At 34.4% G+C, this 17,170-nt stretch overlaps 1 protein-coding gene across 1 annotated transcript; it reads left to right on the top strand.

Annotated features, from left to right (window-relative positions):
• The first annotated feature begins 3,713 nt into the window (after positions 1-3,713).
• plcxd2 (phosphatidylinositol-specific phospholipase C, X domain containing 2) lies at positions 3,714-16,766 on the top strand. Its single transcript, XM_056450102.1, has 4 exons — positions 3,714-3,813; positions 6,674-7,140; positions 11,665-11,906; positions 16,613-16,766. The coding sequence occupies exons 1-4, from the start codon at positions 3,714-3,716 to the stop codon at positions 16,764-16,766; spliced, it is 963 nt and encodes a 320-aa protein (XP_056306077.1).
• The last annotated feature ends 404 nt before the right edge of the window (positions 16,767-17,170 follow it).

Consider the following 17,170-nt stretch of genomic DNA (forward strand, 5'->3'; position numbering starts at 1 on the left):
TTTACGCTTGAATAACTAAATGAATGCTTAAGTCTATTTAACTGAATGTATTGTAATTACAATACAACATCGATGCTGTAAAACAACCTTGTGAAATTGAAAATACTCACATTAAGCTTTCACCGGAAGTTTATCGTTGGCTTTAAAACTCTAGCTGTGCATAGAGCCCATGCATTGTGCTATATGTTATGTTTATGCTACATTAAGTTTGCATTCATTAGCTAGTATCCTACTTATACTTATTAGGCCATTGTGTAGTAGTAAAACATGCAATTTATTAATTTGATACTCATAAATTCATTAGAGACTAGCTGCTATTCAAAATGGCTACTAGTATTTTTATTAGATAGACTAGGGAAATCAGGGATGATTGTAACACGTTTTGCATTAAAGGGTTGGTTCATCCAAAAATTAAAATTATATTATTAATTAATCACTCTCATGTCATTCCAAACACCTGAAACCAAATTAAGTTATTTTTGGTGGAATCTGAGAGCTTCCTCATCGATCGTAGACCGGAAGGTTCAAGACTCATTAAACATAAACTAATTTCAAGAGGAACACGTGATTTGATTGATCATGGCTGGTCTCGCATCAATAAGCATTGCTCGTCCAATCAAATATTATTGCTAGACCACTCAGTTGAATTCTAGTCTCCACTAAATAAAACTATTCATCCTACTTTCCTTACCTTCGTTTTGAGGAGTCCCCCATCCACCCCATCTCCCCCTTTCCTCCTTTACCAGGGGGAGCTCTCGAGACCTGATCTCGGACCATAGATATTTACATTAGATGTTGCCTACGCTATTGGTGTCAATAGAGCTGCCATTTTAGTACAGGGTAGCGCTTCTTTTAAATGAATGTGGGACCAAGGTGCAGTGGAGGACTGGCCATCCAGAGCCAGAGTTTTTCCGGTGGTCAATATGCAAATATTTTTTTAAGTTACGAAAATAATAATTTTACATCACTTTTCTACATGGATGGATAAGTGAATGCACGGGCAGAACCGACAAAGCGCTTGTGTTTGTGTGCATGGAACTGTATTATCCTCCCTCTCTGTTAAATTTGATCTAATCCATGTCCTGAAACACGCCCCCATCCTGCTTTCACTTCTTATTCTAAGGGAGGGAGCGATTCGTTTGTGAATGAATCTCCGTTATGAACGACTCTTTCTCCTAGCCAACAATAATACAAGCCTCTTGTTGTCATATTTCCTTTACATTTCAACCATTCAACACATTTCAACCATTCAACCAAACTAGCATAAGCCTAAAATTTACTGCGAGTTGGTGCTACTTTCCCTTGTGTAGTGAGTGACTGTATTGTCATCAATAGCCTGTTTAGCACATAAGTTCGTAACATATAAAAACATAAAAAACTAAATCTTTCCTATGAAATATTCTGCCTTTGTGTTTTGTTTTCTTTGCTTGCTTGACACTACACCTGTACACAACATAAAAGTCCAGCTTCTTCAGATTGGCTTTAGTATTGACTAGTGCGGTTGACTTTTGTCCTGGGAGCACTGTACTAATGTGGTGCTATTGACGCATGCTCAGGATCCGTTTGCGATATCTAGTGTATATATCTATGATCTCGGATCCCCTGTCATGCTACATGACTAAGCATGAGCCCTGGGCTCAAGTATCTCCGAGCTCAGGGTTTTCTCCCGGGACAGCATGCCAAATCTGCAAATTGTATCAAGCAATAGCTAAGTGTGAACTCTTGAAATGTCAAGGAAAATACAAAAGTAAATCAAGACCATATGCCTTCAGTAGTTTAATCTTAGTACACTGTAATAAAAAATGCTGTGTTCCACACAATACCTTTATGTTGTCCCAACACAAGTTTTCACAAATTTGAGTGGATTGAAGTTAAAAACAATTAAGTTATCTTAAGAACTGTGTTTCATCTCATTTTAAATAATTAATTTAAACACATATCAAAGGTAATTTTTCTGGGTGTATTATCAAGCTATGAATACACTTTTATGTGCTCACAAAATGAAAATAACAACTTCAATCAAGTTTCTTCTCCTCAGTGTCAGTATAGGATGCACTTTCGTGTATTATTGCTTGGTCAAGCCTTTGATGTATTATTATGCACGTGTACTTGTTTCAAACTAAGGCAGTGCCAATATACTGACACCGAGGAAAAGAAACTTCATTTAAGTTGTTATTTTTGTTTTGTGTGCACACAAAAGTATTCTCATAGCTTGATAATATTCCTGAACAATAGTGTATGTTTCATCTGTTCCTTCTCCAGCCTCCAGTGCCTGCAGCTGAGCACAAGAAGTTTAGCCAGAGGACAAATGGTCATGCTCAACTGAGCCTGGTTTCTCTCTAAGTTTTTTTCCTTCACTTTCATCAATTGGTGAAGTTTGTTCCTCGCCACTGTCGCCACTGGCTTGCTTGGTTTGGGAGCTTGTGGAGCTGCGCATTGATGGATTTGCTCTTCAGTGTTTGGACTTTCAGCAGTGAAATTAAAACTACACTGAACTGAACTAAACTCAACTTCAACTCTGGACTGAGAGTTTCAATTGCAGTTTACTAAAACGTCTATGTTAAGATGCTTTGACACAATCTGCACTGTAAAAATGCTAAAGAAATAAAGATGAAATTAAAATTGTTCCATGTGTGCTTTAGGCCTACCTGTGTTTTTAACAAATTAAGCTTATGTGTTATTTCAGTAAGTATTGTTATTTTAAAAAGTGACTTATTTCAAATCCTGCCTATACCAAACTTTGAACATCTGTCTGTTCCACTTGTTTCACATGTGGTTTTAACATATGAAACTTATGTGGTTTTTCAGAAAGTGTAGACCTCTCAAACGTGACAATATCCACACACAGCACTTGTATTTGCAATAAGCAATAAGTAACTTCTTTCATTCATTCATTCGTTTATTTTCCTTCGGCTTAGTCCCTTTATTCATCAAGGGTCACCAAAGCGGAATGAACCACCAACTTATCCAGCGTAAGTTTTACACAGCGGATGCCCTTCCAACTGCAACCCAGCACTGGGAAACATCCATACTATGTCAATTTAGTTTATTCAAGTCACCTTTAGTGCAGGTCTTTGGATTGTGGGGGAAACCGGAGCACTCGGAGGAAACCACACAAACACAGGAAGAACATGCAAACTCCACACAGATATGCCAACTGACCCAGCAGGGACTCGGACCAGCGAACTTCTTGTTGTGAGGCGACAGTGCTAACCACTAAGCCACCGTGTCACCGACTTCTTTGAAAACCTTAAAGAAATTGTACTAATTCCAAACATCTGAAGAGCAGTGTGACTCACTTGTGTTTGCGATTAAGTCAAAAGTGAATGTCTAGACGTCTCAAACATGACAATATGCAGCACTGAAGGTAAAGTGTCCCATCTGTCACCTGTCTAACGGAGAGGGAGAGACGAGGATAATCATCCCCTGACCAAGACGTTTTAAACTCCAGCAGGGAAGCAGGGAGGAGGATAAGGATTGTACTTTCAGTTTAAGAAGATTAACCGAGTAGAAGAGCTCGCTCTCCATCTGCAGTCCGCCTCGCACATCCAGTGATGTTATAAGGACTAAATCATTGTTATCTTGATGTAAATCCTGCATTGATGACCCTATTGACAATAATGATTTCGTGGAGAGGAACAATTGCTGGATTAGCCTGGCCTGGATAAGTGCTGAATTGGCTTCGTGGATGTTGAAACGCTTAACTAGAGGAAATGAAGACGCGACCCACAGGAAACACCTCCAATGCTGACTGGATGGGCTCCCTGTGCCCTGCCCTTACATCAATGCCCCTCAAACACCTGGCGGTTCCTGGTGAGTGACCTTTTCTGCCCTTTGACATTTAACTCAAATGAAATTCTGATTAGTCTGTAACAGTATAAAGCAATCCATTTGGATCAGTTTAATGTGAACAAACAAAGATGCCGCTTAAAGATGAACTCTGTTTTTAACACAATGTGCACACGATGAATATAATGTGTTATTATAGACAATTTCTTCAAAACACCAAGAATTTTTTAAATAATAAATAAAACAAATATTGATATACTTTTCTTACTGTTTGAGTATTCTTTCTTTAACCTGCCCCACACCGTTTCTATATTTATTTTAATTCATCGACAATATTCATATTAATAATTTAATGATACTTAATCGTTGTTGTTTTATATTAATAATTTATTATTAATAATAAATAAAAGACAGCACAGGACCAATCCAAAGATTCGTATAGGTTTGTCCACTGATACAGTTTTTCTCAGTCGCTTTGGTACATTTCTCAGATCAGAATTGAAATTTTGCAAAACAGGAAGTGCATTTTTCAAAACAACACGTACAAATAGCAAAACACCATGGATTACCTGAAAAAGCCAATCACTTGCTCAAAAATCCTTAGTTTGTCTCTCAAAACTAACTTTCTGCGTCAATAAATTAGTCAGTGCCACCAGAATGATAAGTCCTTGTGTCATTGTGTCATTGTGTACAGATAATTGTAGTAACTGTGTCAAATTTCTACAAATTAATATATCAGTGTACTCTGTAAGGGTTTTCTGATCTAAACTATGGCTATTTTATTTATTTTTTTGCTGTTTGTACTGTAACTTGTTGACTGATCATGTCACTGTGGTACAGAAAGGAAAAGACAGCACTGCACTGCACAAAAAACAAATAAACAAAAGTAGAAATGTGAACATAGGACAATCTCTTTTGAGATGCACCTTAATTAGAAAAAGTCAAGATTCACCTGAGAAAAATTTACCAATTCTAGACAGATTTAGAAAAAAAAACGTCTAATGGAAATAAAGGGAATTGCATTATGACAAAATATTATGACAGCTTGTTCAAGCATTTTGTATGTAAAGACTTACGCTGTGAACTAATGCAATGTTGTGGCGGTGAGACTATTCAACAGAGACCAAAATAATTAATTCTGATCAACATGACTTGTTGAATACAATTGAACACAATTGAATGAATACAATTGACAATGTAGGAAACATCAGAGAATTGCACATAATCATTTGCATGGATGTATCAAAGCATTTGTAACTTGTTTAAAAGAATGAGAAACTGCTTTTCTCATGTGCACAAGAGACATGAGGATGTGAAGATTGAACAGGTAGTTTTGAAAACTTCAATTCTGATCTGAGAAATGTACCAAAGTGACTGAGAAAAACTGTAATATAATGTGTACAACTATAATATAAACATTTGTTAAAACATGAACAAAAAGAACTATCTATTAAATTTATATTTATGACATTTTAGAATTTTTATAATTAATTATATAACTATATAAAATTATATAAAATTCTAAATTATTAATTTCAGAAATCATGTTTATTTTGTTTATAAAACATGCACAGACAGACAGAAAGTCAGACAGACAGACAGACAGACAGACAGACAGACAGACAGACAGACAGATAGATAGATAGATAGATAGATAGATAGATAGATAGATAGATAGATAGATAGATAGATAGATAGATAGATAGATAGATAGATAGATAGATAGATAGATAGATAGATAGACAGAAAGACAGACAGACAGACAGACAGACAGACAGACAGACAGACAGACAGACAGACAGACAGACAGACAGATAGATAGATAGATAGATAGATAGATAGATAGATAGATAGATAGATAGATAGATAGATAGATAGATAGATAGATAGATGGTTAGACAGATGGTTAGACAGATGGATTAACAAATAGACAGACAGGTAGGTAGAAACTTCTGACTGATTTTATTTTTACAACACGTTAAAGAAATTATTTGAGCTGTTTTTTATCTTACAGTATTTTTAAGCTGTATTCTCTACTGAAAATAATTTAAAATTAAATAGAAATTAATTACACATTTTTTTCAGATTTGAAAACGACAAATGCCCGTCTCTTTTTTTAATACGTTTTCGTTAGAGGAAGATCTTAAATGTTTAAACCTCTTCCTTTGATTTCATTCAAGATTGTGCTCTGCACAAGACGTTTGGCCAGCGGAGAAATTAAAATGGTCATGCCCAACTGAGCCTGGTTTCTCTCAAGGTTTTTTTTCTTCACTTCCGCCATTAGTGAAGTTTTTTTTTCCCTCTCCGCTGTCGCCACTGGCTTGCATGGTTCGGGATCTGTAGAGCTGCGCATCGTTGGATTTGCCCTTCAATATTTGGACTCTCAGTAGTGATTATTAAACCACACTGAACTGAGCTCAACTGAACTGAACTTAAACACTAAAAACTGAACTACACTGTTCCTATTTACTATGACCTTTTATGTGAAGCTGCTTTGACACAATCTACATTGTATAAGCGCTATACAAATAAAGGTGAATTGAATTGAATTTAATTGAATTGAATTGATTTTACTCACCTGATTATTAAATGCTGTGTATTGTAAAATGACCACCATCAAATAAACCTCTCTGTTAATAGTTAATATCAATTCATATCAATTAATATCAATATCAACTATGGTCATATTGAAATGGATGGAATATTGCATAAAAATGATATAGACCTTAAAATGGTTTTTTAAAAAAATTAAAATGGTTTTTACTCTAGCGGAAATAAAACAAATAAGACTTACTGCTGAAGAAAAAATATTGTAGGAATTAATAATATTAACCTCCACTGTAAATTTTAAAATATGTATCATTTTACCTGTTTTACATTTCAGGCTCTCATGATTCCTTTAGTTTCTGGGTGGACGAACACGCTCCAGTCGGTCCAGACCAGAAAGCGTACGTCAAACACCTAGCTGCCATATTCCGTTTTTTGGCCAAGAAAGTGATGAAGAAGTGGTCCATGACCCAGAACCTGACCTTCAGGGAACAGCTTGAGGGAGGCATTCGCTATTTCGACCTGCGCGTGTCCTCCAAACCAGGAGAAGCAGGCCACGAGATATACTTCATACACGGCCTGTTCGGGCACAAAGTACGCGATGGCCTTAATGACATTAACAATTTTCTCAACATACACAAGAAAGAGGTTGTTTTTTTAGACTTCAATCATCATTATGCAATGGGAGAAGAACACCATCGTTACCTAATCAAGATGTTGCAGGATGTGTTTGGTCACAAGCTCTGCAGGATGGATGTGGTGGAGGACATCACTCTGAATTATCTGTGGGAAAATAGATACCAGGTGAGATAAACATCTGCTGGTAACAGTACTCAAGCTTTTGTTTAAGGGATGTTATCAAAATGAACACTACATGAGAAGTCAAGATGCTAATATTCTAACATGTGCGAAAGATCACATATACTTTAAAGAATTGTTCAGTCAAAATGTAAAATCTGTCATTATTTATTCTTACTTTTATTAAAGATATACTGAAGGATATACTAAAAAAATGGGTAACACTTTATTTTGATGGTCCATTTGAGTATTGGTAGACTGTCTGCTTAATATCTGTTGACACTGCTCCTTCAACGGACATTTAACTGAATATAATAACTTTGCATGTACATGTCAACTTACACACCCTAACCCCAACCTAACAGTCTACTTATAATCTAATGAGAATTAGTTGGCATGTAGATGCAATGTAACTTAAATTCAACAAACAGACCATCAAAATAAAGTGTGACCAAAGAATGTTGGAAAGCCGTAAACATTGATGTCCATAGTATTTGTTTTTCCTGCTATGGAAGTTAATGGTTACCGGTTTCCAATATTCTTCAAAATACCTTCTTTTGTCTTCAACAACAACAAAAAAAAAATGTTTTGAAGAAGTCACAGGTGAATAAATGATGACATTTTTAATTTTGGGTGAACTATCCCTTTAATTGAGGCAAATGTGAAAAGATAACATACCTACAAATTTAGATGTAAACTCATTTCCTTCAGTACATGTGTTACATAAAAACACTTCATGGAAATGTCAAGATGCACGTTAAATCCTAAAATGTGCATAATAATCATATGCACTCAATTGAGATGGTTCAATTTTTCATATTATAAGAAACTATGCCCACCAATTGAGACCACATTCCATTTATGCAATAAAAAGCTGCATGGAAATTTCAAATTGTACATAAAATCCTTAAGTAAAAAAATAAATGAATAATAAATAAATAAAAGAAGCATTTTAAAAAGAAAACATTTCAGTAAATTGAAATGGAAACACAATTTTTTTTTTTTTAAATCCTTAATGAGGAGCAAAAACAACAAAAAAACAACAACAACAAAAAATCATAGGATTGAATTAATTTCATTGCCAAATTCCTGAAGTAGCAACTATACTTTTAAAAAGTTCAGCATTTGTTTGATGGTTTAGTTTGAACACATGGAATGCAAGTGACTCTGTTTGCAAATATGACATTAAATCATTTTCAGATAACTAACATTTGCAACATTGGGTGAAAAACATAGCTAACGATGGCTTTACGTGAGTTTAAGGGCCAGTTTAACACCTTGTTTTAACATCTTTTTGATCAGAAAACAATGCTGTATTTGTATTTACTAATGCACAGCACAGAATAGTACTGAAAAGGCATGAACACAGCATTTATCGCACCTGACTTTACCATTTATCATTATAGGAGTTTATAAATATTTAATGAGAAGAAAAAGCAGCAAAATCACACAATGTTTGTTATTTGTAAATGTCTTTTTTTGATTTTATATTTTAAATGAAAAAAAGAGCTACAGTGGCTTCTATTTGAACTTATTTTCTATTTTTATTGTTGTCACTTCAGGTCAGTTTTATTAGGAGTGACAATTTTGTAATAACATACATCTTGTGTTTGGAAGTGGATTCATTTTAATAATTTATCGTTTGTGCATCAAGGAATGTTTCGCTAATTATGTCGCTGTCTGAGTTTATTTGTATTTATATTTATTATCAATTATCCGCCTCAACTAAGCATTTTATACATGCAAAAGTTTTTATGTGCATCTTGTCATTTCCATCCAACATTTGTTTTGATTCATTTCCCTAAAATGGAAATATACTCAATCTCAAATGTTGTTTTCAGCATTCTGAAATGATGTAAAGTATGTCATGAAATTGATGTGATTAAATGATCTTAAATGGCAGAACTGACTCACACCAAATATGCAAGATAACATGACAGATTTGCATGTTTTTAAGTTAAAAGCCTACAAAAGTAGGGATTTCCCCAGTTGTAGGATACAAATTTCTATTGATTATGGGCTTTTTACAGTAGTTTGACCACATGGACATAAATGTGACATTACATTTTTATTGTAAAAGCGATTTTCACAACTTTAGATAGAAAGTTTGATAATGATGGCTTTACATGAGGTTAAAAATCAAATATTTAATAAGGAAAAGCACTAAAATTGTACAATAATGTTTGTGATTTGCATGTTTTTTGTGCTTCAGACATTTATTATGTAGGAAAATAAAGTTACAATGGTTTCCACAGTTGCTGCAACTTGATTTCAGTGTAAGATACAGCATATAAATAAACAACTACACGTTTTTCTGTTAAACTAGTGCTGTCCGTTTTAGGTAATGGAAAAAAAAAACTGATACTCTGATCATTTGTTACTTTTCACTTTTAAAACTGAACTGTGAATGTGTCAGTGATTATATGATGATCAGTCAAACTGAAACTAACATACGTTAACATTTGACAAAATCTGGAAATTATATTTTTTCCCCATAACTGATTTAAATGCCAGATCTGTCTCTCAGAATTAAACCGACACGAAAGCTATTTCTGGAAAAAGTATCAATCAGAATAAAAAAGAGCAAATCTCTGACTTGCATGATATCGATGAGCTTTCAGATTTTAACATTCTGTCAGTTTAGAATAATCTGTGCATTTAAACAGTATTTACATCAAGAGATATGAAATAAGCAGATGTTTTAATGTTGGTTTGCGTTTTACCATATATATTTATTAAGCGGTAGAGTTGACTTGTGTCTGTCTGTGCCGTCGACTCTTTGTGTGTCAGTGGTGTGTCGGAGCAGAGGTCAGCTATTCCTGCGGTGGACTGACCCTAATCACCACAGGATTAATGTCTCACTTTACACTCTGATGGAAACAGACAGGTGTACAAACGCCAAAAACTGGACACAACATCCCTTAGAAACACTCCATTTGTGAACACCTTTGATAAGTCAGAATTTGAGTGGGTATTAATAATTTAGGGCTTGACTGTATGTATGAAACTTACAAATCAGCATGATGTTCAATAGCAAAAAAGGTGGTGACTGAAATATTTTGGTCAATTTTAAGATACTCAGTTCAGTATGTTCAAAGAAGATTTTAGCATTTTAAAAAACTGTCAAAAATATGATTTTTTTACTATAAATAGTAAGTCAAAAAAGTTCAAACTTCTAAGAGGAGAACAACAAGCAAATACCAAACACTATTAAGCCTGTCATCTTGTGTAATATTTAAGAGAATATTAACTCATAAAGATTTAGAGCCTAGAGTGATTAAATGGTGAGTACATTTGTATCTCTTTAAAGTCATGAGCTGCAAAGCTTCATCATTAACATCCATCAGCTTTAACTTTTAAAGGAACACTCCACTTTTTTTGGAAAATGCTCCTTTTACACCTCAAGTCACCTAGAGTTGAACAGTTGAGTTTTATCATTTATGATACACTGAAAAAATGGTTCACAGCAAATTGTTGCAAACAGTTTTTATTAGCTGAATTTAAATAAACAAATTAAGTTAAACATAACTAGGGTTTATTTTAATGTTCATTTTCTTATTTTCTTGTCATCTACATCAGCAATCCATCCAAAACTACTATTATTTGTGCAGTATACTCATTCTCCCAATAGTTTTTGAGATTTACTTGAAGAGTCTCCGTTTACCCTCTTAGTGAACAGCAGTACACTATATTTAGGTGTTTTATATTTCTAAACTTGATATGCATTTCCACCTGAAGCACTGAGACTGTTGTTCTGAAGGCTCCTCATCCTGTTCTTAGGGACTGATATTTTATTCCATCTCATTTCTTAAGCAAAAATGCTGATGCCGAATTGTACACTATACTTCCATTATATATGACTGGTCTTTCATTGTGCAGTACACTATTTTTAGTGATTGTTGACTGGCTCTCAAATATATCCATACCATTTGTCTGTTATTTCCTTTATGTGTGTTGCATAATTTCCATCCATGCTTCAAGCATTGACCACTTTCTTAATAAATGTTCTGTTCTGATCTCATGCTTAGGCAAACATCTGGGAAAGCACCAATCAAAGGCTGCATTTTTATGATGTCATCATGTAGACTTCTTACAAAGTATTTTACAGTATTTCTAAAATACAAAAATATGATACAAAATATTAAACCATTTTCATAAACCCTATCAAATACAAAATACTATTTTGCATTTAAAATACGTATTTGAAATACTTGTATCATAAATACTGCCCATCCCTGAGAATAAGAATATAGTTTCTAGCCATATCGGCCTAGAAAATAGCAACTTTTCATTTTCTGTCAGACTTTATAAATGGTGTAACTACAGACGAGTCAAGCTTTAGATTGGAAAATTATATTTTTTGAGTGATATGCTAATGGTCTAATCTAAATCAGTGATCTATGCTAAGCTAAGCTAATAGTCTACCTGCCAGACTCAGAGATAACCTGAATGGATTCAAAAATGTATAAAACTCAATTATTTAACTCTACGGCAATTGTAAAAGGGAGTTTTCGTGTTTCGGTTTCATAGGTCCTGGTGTTTTACCATCATCCATCTGCTGAGGGCTGTCCTGTGATGTGGCCTGGTAGTAAAATCCCTGCACCGTGGGCCAATACTACAGACACCACCAAACTCATTCAGTTCCTGGAGACCACACTGGGTGAACGAGCCAAATACGGCAGCTTTCATGTGTCGCAGGCTATTCTAACCCCACGTGTCAAAACCATCGCCAGGGGCCTGGTACAGGGTCTGAGGAACTACCTGGTGGAGAGGTGAGTATGAACCAGAACAAGTAGGTTATATTCACGTTACTGGTCAAACGTTTTAGAACAGTACTCATTTCTGATGTTTTTTTAAGAAGTAATGTTTGCTCACAAAGCCTGCATTAATTTGATCCAAAGTACAGCAAAAACTATTTAAAATAATGGTTTTCTGTTTGAATATATTTTAAAGGGCACCTACGATGAAATCAACTTTTATAAGCGGTTTAGACAGAACTATCTGTACAGTATGTATAGTGTGTTCAGTGATATAAACCCAACAAGTCGATATTTTGAAATGTCCTGATGTTAAAATAGGACCCAAATCCCACTGATTTTAAGGCACCGCAATGTAACGTAGGAGTGCGGTTTTCCCCGCCCACCGAATTGATTGAGAGGTGCCATGTTTCTATAATAACATGTACACACATGTACACAGAACTTTTTTTGCAAATAAACTGGGATTAAAATATTTGTTCCAACTCTCTGTGATTTTTATAAGTTTAAAACGTCTTTAAAACAGAGCATGTTTGTAATAAAGACAGTAAAATCCAGGTGGATGCTGCACACTGGTGGTGGATGAGGACATTCCCCTCAATAAATGTATAAAGCGATTTGAGTGTCCAGAAAAGCGCTATATAAATGTAAGGAATTATTATTTCAATTAATTAAAATAATTAATTGTGTTTTAAGAAGAAAAAGTGTGTGGGTGATTGTGTGTGTGTGCGTGCGTGCGTGCGTGTGTGTGTGTGTACTGCAAACAGCATTTGTGTGACTCATCTTTTCAGAAAGGCTTGAATAAACTCCACCACAAATACATCAAATAAAATTACTCGGTATTTTTGACTTGGTATTCATTACCTGTATTTCAGCTTCATTCAAGTCAGTCTCTATCACTGACTGGTGTTTATCTGACATAACACATAATGAGAAGCAGACACGCTCATGGAAAAGGTGGGTGGGGAAAGCAGCTCATTTGCATTTAAAGCCACAGGCTACAAAAACAGCTACAATGTACCCAGACACCAAAATGGGCAGCTTCTGGAGGCTATAATAAATAATCTGATGAGTATTTTGAGCTGAAACTTTACAGACAGATTCTGGAGACACCAAAGACTTGTTAAAGGGGTAAAATTGGAGCCTTTCAAAGCTGAATCTTTAGCATCATTACGCCAGTCACAAGATCCTTCAGAAATTATTGTAATATTCAGAATTGATGTTAAAAATTTGTTTTCATTATATGATATTGAAAACAGCTGAGTAGATTTTTTAGCTTTCTTTGATGAATAAAAAGTTCCTTCAGAACAAAATTGATCTGAAATAGAAATCTTTTGTAACAATATAAAAATCTTTATGAACATTTTTGATTATTCAGTTATTTAAACTTCAATTTACTAAAAAAGATATTGAATTTTAAAAAATATATTGACACCATTTCATTTGCTTTTGAATAGAATTAAATTACTCACCTGTTAATAACCTGTTAATAACTATTGATAATAACTACTTCTTCTACCACTACTACTACTAATAATAATAATAAATAATAATAACAATAATAATAAATGATAATAGTAATAATAATAAATTATTATCATAAATATATTATATATTATATATTAAAATGATTTTTAAAGGATTATGTGATGACTTTTGACCAGTAGTGTAGTAGGAGGTTAATTAATTAAGTCACTGGACAACAGTGGTTTGTTCTATAGCCAATTAAAATAAAATGATCAAGGAGGCTAATAATATTGAGTATACAAACTATTAAAAAATTTAATTAAAATAAATAATATGATATACTGTTACAATTTTCTTGCTCTGGAGGTTAAACAGCACTTTGAACAATAATTACAATTTCACAGGAGGGCTAATAGGTTTTCCTTCAATTGAATATTGAAGCAGTCTCTACTGTACTGGAGTCATTTTTGTTGTAATAATTCTAAAACCCTCCACTAGGTGGCAGGCTCACCATCATTGCCCATTTGGAAAGCAGAGTCTCAGGATACACTTGTTAAACAAACATAACCTATAATCCCACTGAAGGATGGATCGTATAATGTCCCATAATAACCTACTAACTGGACTCCTTTTAAACAAGGCCTAAAATCCACAACCACCTATAGATTCAGTGCTCACTTTTGATCTATGCATAAATAAAACGTGCACATACCATCTAGAAAATATATATTGAAGTGTCATATTTAGTGGCACATATATTCACCATCTCAGAAGTGTGGAGCCTTGTGCTGTGTTTTAGCGGACATCCTTATGAGACGGCTGTCTCGGAGGAAGCTGTTTAAATCTGCCCGAGTGTGGAAGTTGGATTGTTTATTATTCCAGGATAAACAAAGTCTGAGCTTCCCATTTCCTGGTTTTGTCCGGGTCGCTGCTGAAAATGACTGCGCTGTTTATTTCTATTCAAAGCTGACCTGAAATAAAGCTAACATACTTATTGCTAATACGTTAACAGCTCCCTGTAGACAAGTTTTGAGGTTTTTATGTGTATTTATGCAGCTGTATACAAAATACATGACTAAAAAAATATAGCTGCACATAATTTTGAATAAAGGCAAGACAAAAATAGGTTTAAAAATAACATAAAAATTATCACAATTATCTCCCCAGTTGTTTGATTACAATAAGAACTGCAAATTTGTTTTATAAAAATGTTTGAATGACAAGTTTTCTGTTATGTTTTAGCAAATACACTCTAATTTGAACATTGTACATTCAAGTTTGAATGAACAATGCATAGTCAAGTTTAAAATGATTGTTTTTGTGAACCCCAAAACCTCAAAACTGTCATCTGCATTGCAAAAAGGATAATAATAAAAAAAAACTTGCATTTTCCCTGAAATGTCTCTAATGCTCACCAGGGGTGCATTTATTTGATCATAATTAAAGCAAAATCAGCAATATTCTAAAATATTTTTATCGATTTTGCCATTCTGAATGTGCCTCACACAGGTGAGTGGGTTTAACAAACCACCTGTAGAGACACTCTTTTATCCCTCTGACACTTTAATCGACACTTGCACCAGTTTTGCACATTTGCACCAAACACTTTCTTACAATCACTCCATGGACTCTATTTTAACGGTCTAGGTGCAAAGTCTAAAGCGCATGGTGCAAAAGCATTTAAGGCGTGCCCAAATCCACTTTTGCTATTTTAAGGATGGAAAAAAACACTTTGTGCCCTGGCGCATGGTCTAACAGGGTTGTGTTTATTCTCTTAATGAGTTATGGGTATGTTATGAGTATAACATGCATTAAACCAATCAGAGTCTCAACTCCAATGCCCTTTAAGAGTCAGTTGTGTCGCGCCATGGTCCATTTGCTAATTACATGGCGGAATTTGTAAGTGGAAAAACGTAATGCTTCACTTGTGAGAAAACAGTTCAACAGACCATCTGCAGTGCGAGGATAAAGAACGAGCCTCCTCCATTCGGCCTCTTTACTTTCTCTTTACTTTACTTTCACTTTACTCCTTTACTTTCGTGGTAAAGGAAATGGTGTTGTACACACTCCACTAAAGACATCTATCCATATCTAATTTTGCTTGTTAAGTGCAAAGATTTGTTTCAAAACTATTTCTAAATTCAGTTCTTATTTCCGGCAAACTAATAAATGAACAATAATAATGAAGTGTAGTCTGAAAACTGGGTTATATCCAAACACATGCTATGCCCCATATGGTCCAAAATCTCACAGGTGGACAAATCTAAGGTTGTTTTTAATAAAACAAATGTAAATATGCATATAATAAATAATACTGCTAATAATAATAACATTATAACAAAGCAAATTTTCATGAATGAACTGAAGTAAGCCACAGTTCCTTTGTATAATTAGCACTTCTTGTGTGTATTGCCTTTTTTGTTGAATCGCTGAATGCCTCCTCAATTGTAAGTTGCTTTGGACAAACGCGTCTGCTAAATCTGGGGTTCCCAAACTTTTCAGCCCACGACCCCCAAAAGAATAATACCAGTGACCCCCAATATACTCTGAGGTGGTTATAAACATACAAACCAAGCATGCAATAGCACAGACACACCAATAGGCCCAAGTCTATTCATTTTAATTTTGGAGAACGTCACTCTAAGACCATCTTCCACGTTCAGTCATGGCCTTTATGTTTAATGTATGTCATAATAAGTGTCGTAAAGGTGTTATAAAAAAATTAAACCTGGTGCCATAAAATCCATCTGCTGCATCCGACTTTAATATAACGCAATCACCTTGGGCATCAATCTTTTTTAAACGTAACTAATAATTTTTTTATTCTATATGTTATGAATAAAATATGGTAATCCTTTAGCATTCTAATGCCAACCTCCCCCGCCCCTGTCCTACGAATAAATGTAAAATGTCTTAAAAGTCCAGCGTTCTATTTAAATATATTTTCCCAATATTTAAATATTTTTTTAAATATATTTTACCATATTTTACAATTATTATTATTATTATAGAGTAATATAGTCCCAAAAAGGCAACCTGAATCCTCAGTGTCACAAGATCCTCCAGAAATCATTCTAACATGTTAATTTGCTGCTAGTCAGTAATCTAGTCAGTGTTTATTGATAACTGACAATTAGTCAGTGTTTAAAACTGCTCAGTATTTTTCTGGAAACTAATTTCTGATGACTAGATAGCTTAAAAGAAGTATTTATATGAAATATGCACTCACGATTTTTCTGTTGTTTCTGTTTCAGGAACCTTCCAACCATAATGACCTGGGTTGAAGCACAGAAGCCTGGCAAAGATGGAGTCAATATCATCACGTCAGACTTTGTAGAACTTGTGGACTTTGCAAACACCGTCATCAAGTTAAACACCCTCCTCATTAAGGATCGGGATACCACATGACCGTTTTTGGAGACCACCACGAAAAAAAACTGACCATGTTGTTCTGACCATGAATCTCATGGAATCACATATGAGCTCAACATTTTTATATTTAATTGAGCTGAGCTTTAAGTGCCATCAGCATTTCAATGGAACTGAAAAGTTTATTTATACACGGGTCTTCACCTACACTGTGTAATTGTTTATAATTAGCACATTTTAATAAATATTAAAAAAATGTTGTCATATAGAAAATGTTGTGTGTATATAATAGTATCAGAGTAAATTGACAGCGTCATTGAGTTATAATTCACATGGTAATAGGGAAAGTTGCTCATATTTTAAAGCGATTTAACAATGGTTGATGTACACACATAATGTGCCCTCATTTTATGGTCTTTATTTGTGTTTTTCTCAGGGAAGTA

This window comes from Danio aesculapii, chromosome 24, assembly GCF_903798145.1.
Source record: "Danio aesculapii chromosome 24, fDanAes4.1, whole genome shotgun sequence".
Lineage (NCBI taxonomy): Eukaryota > Metazoa > Chordata > Actinopteri > Cypriniformes > Danionidae > Danio > Danio aesculapii.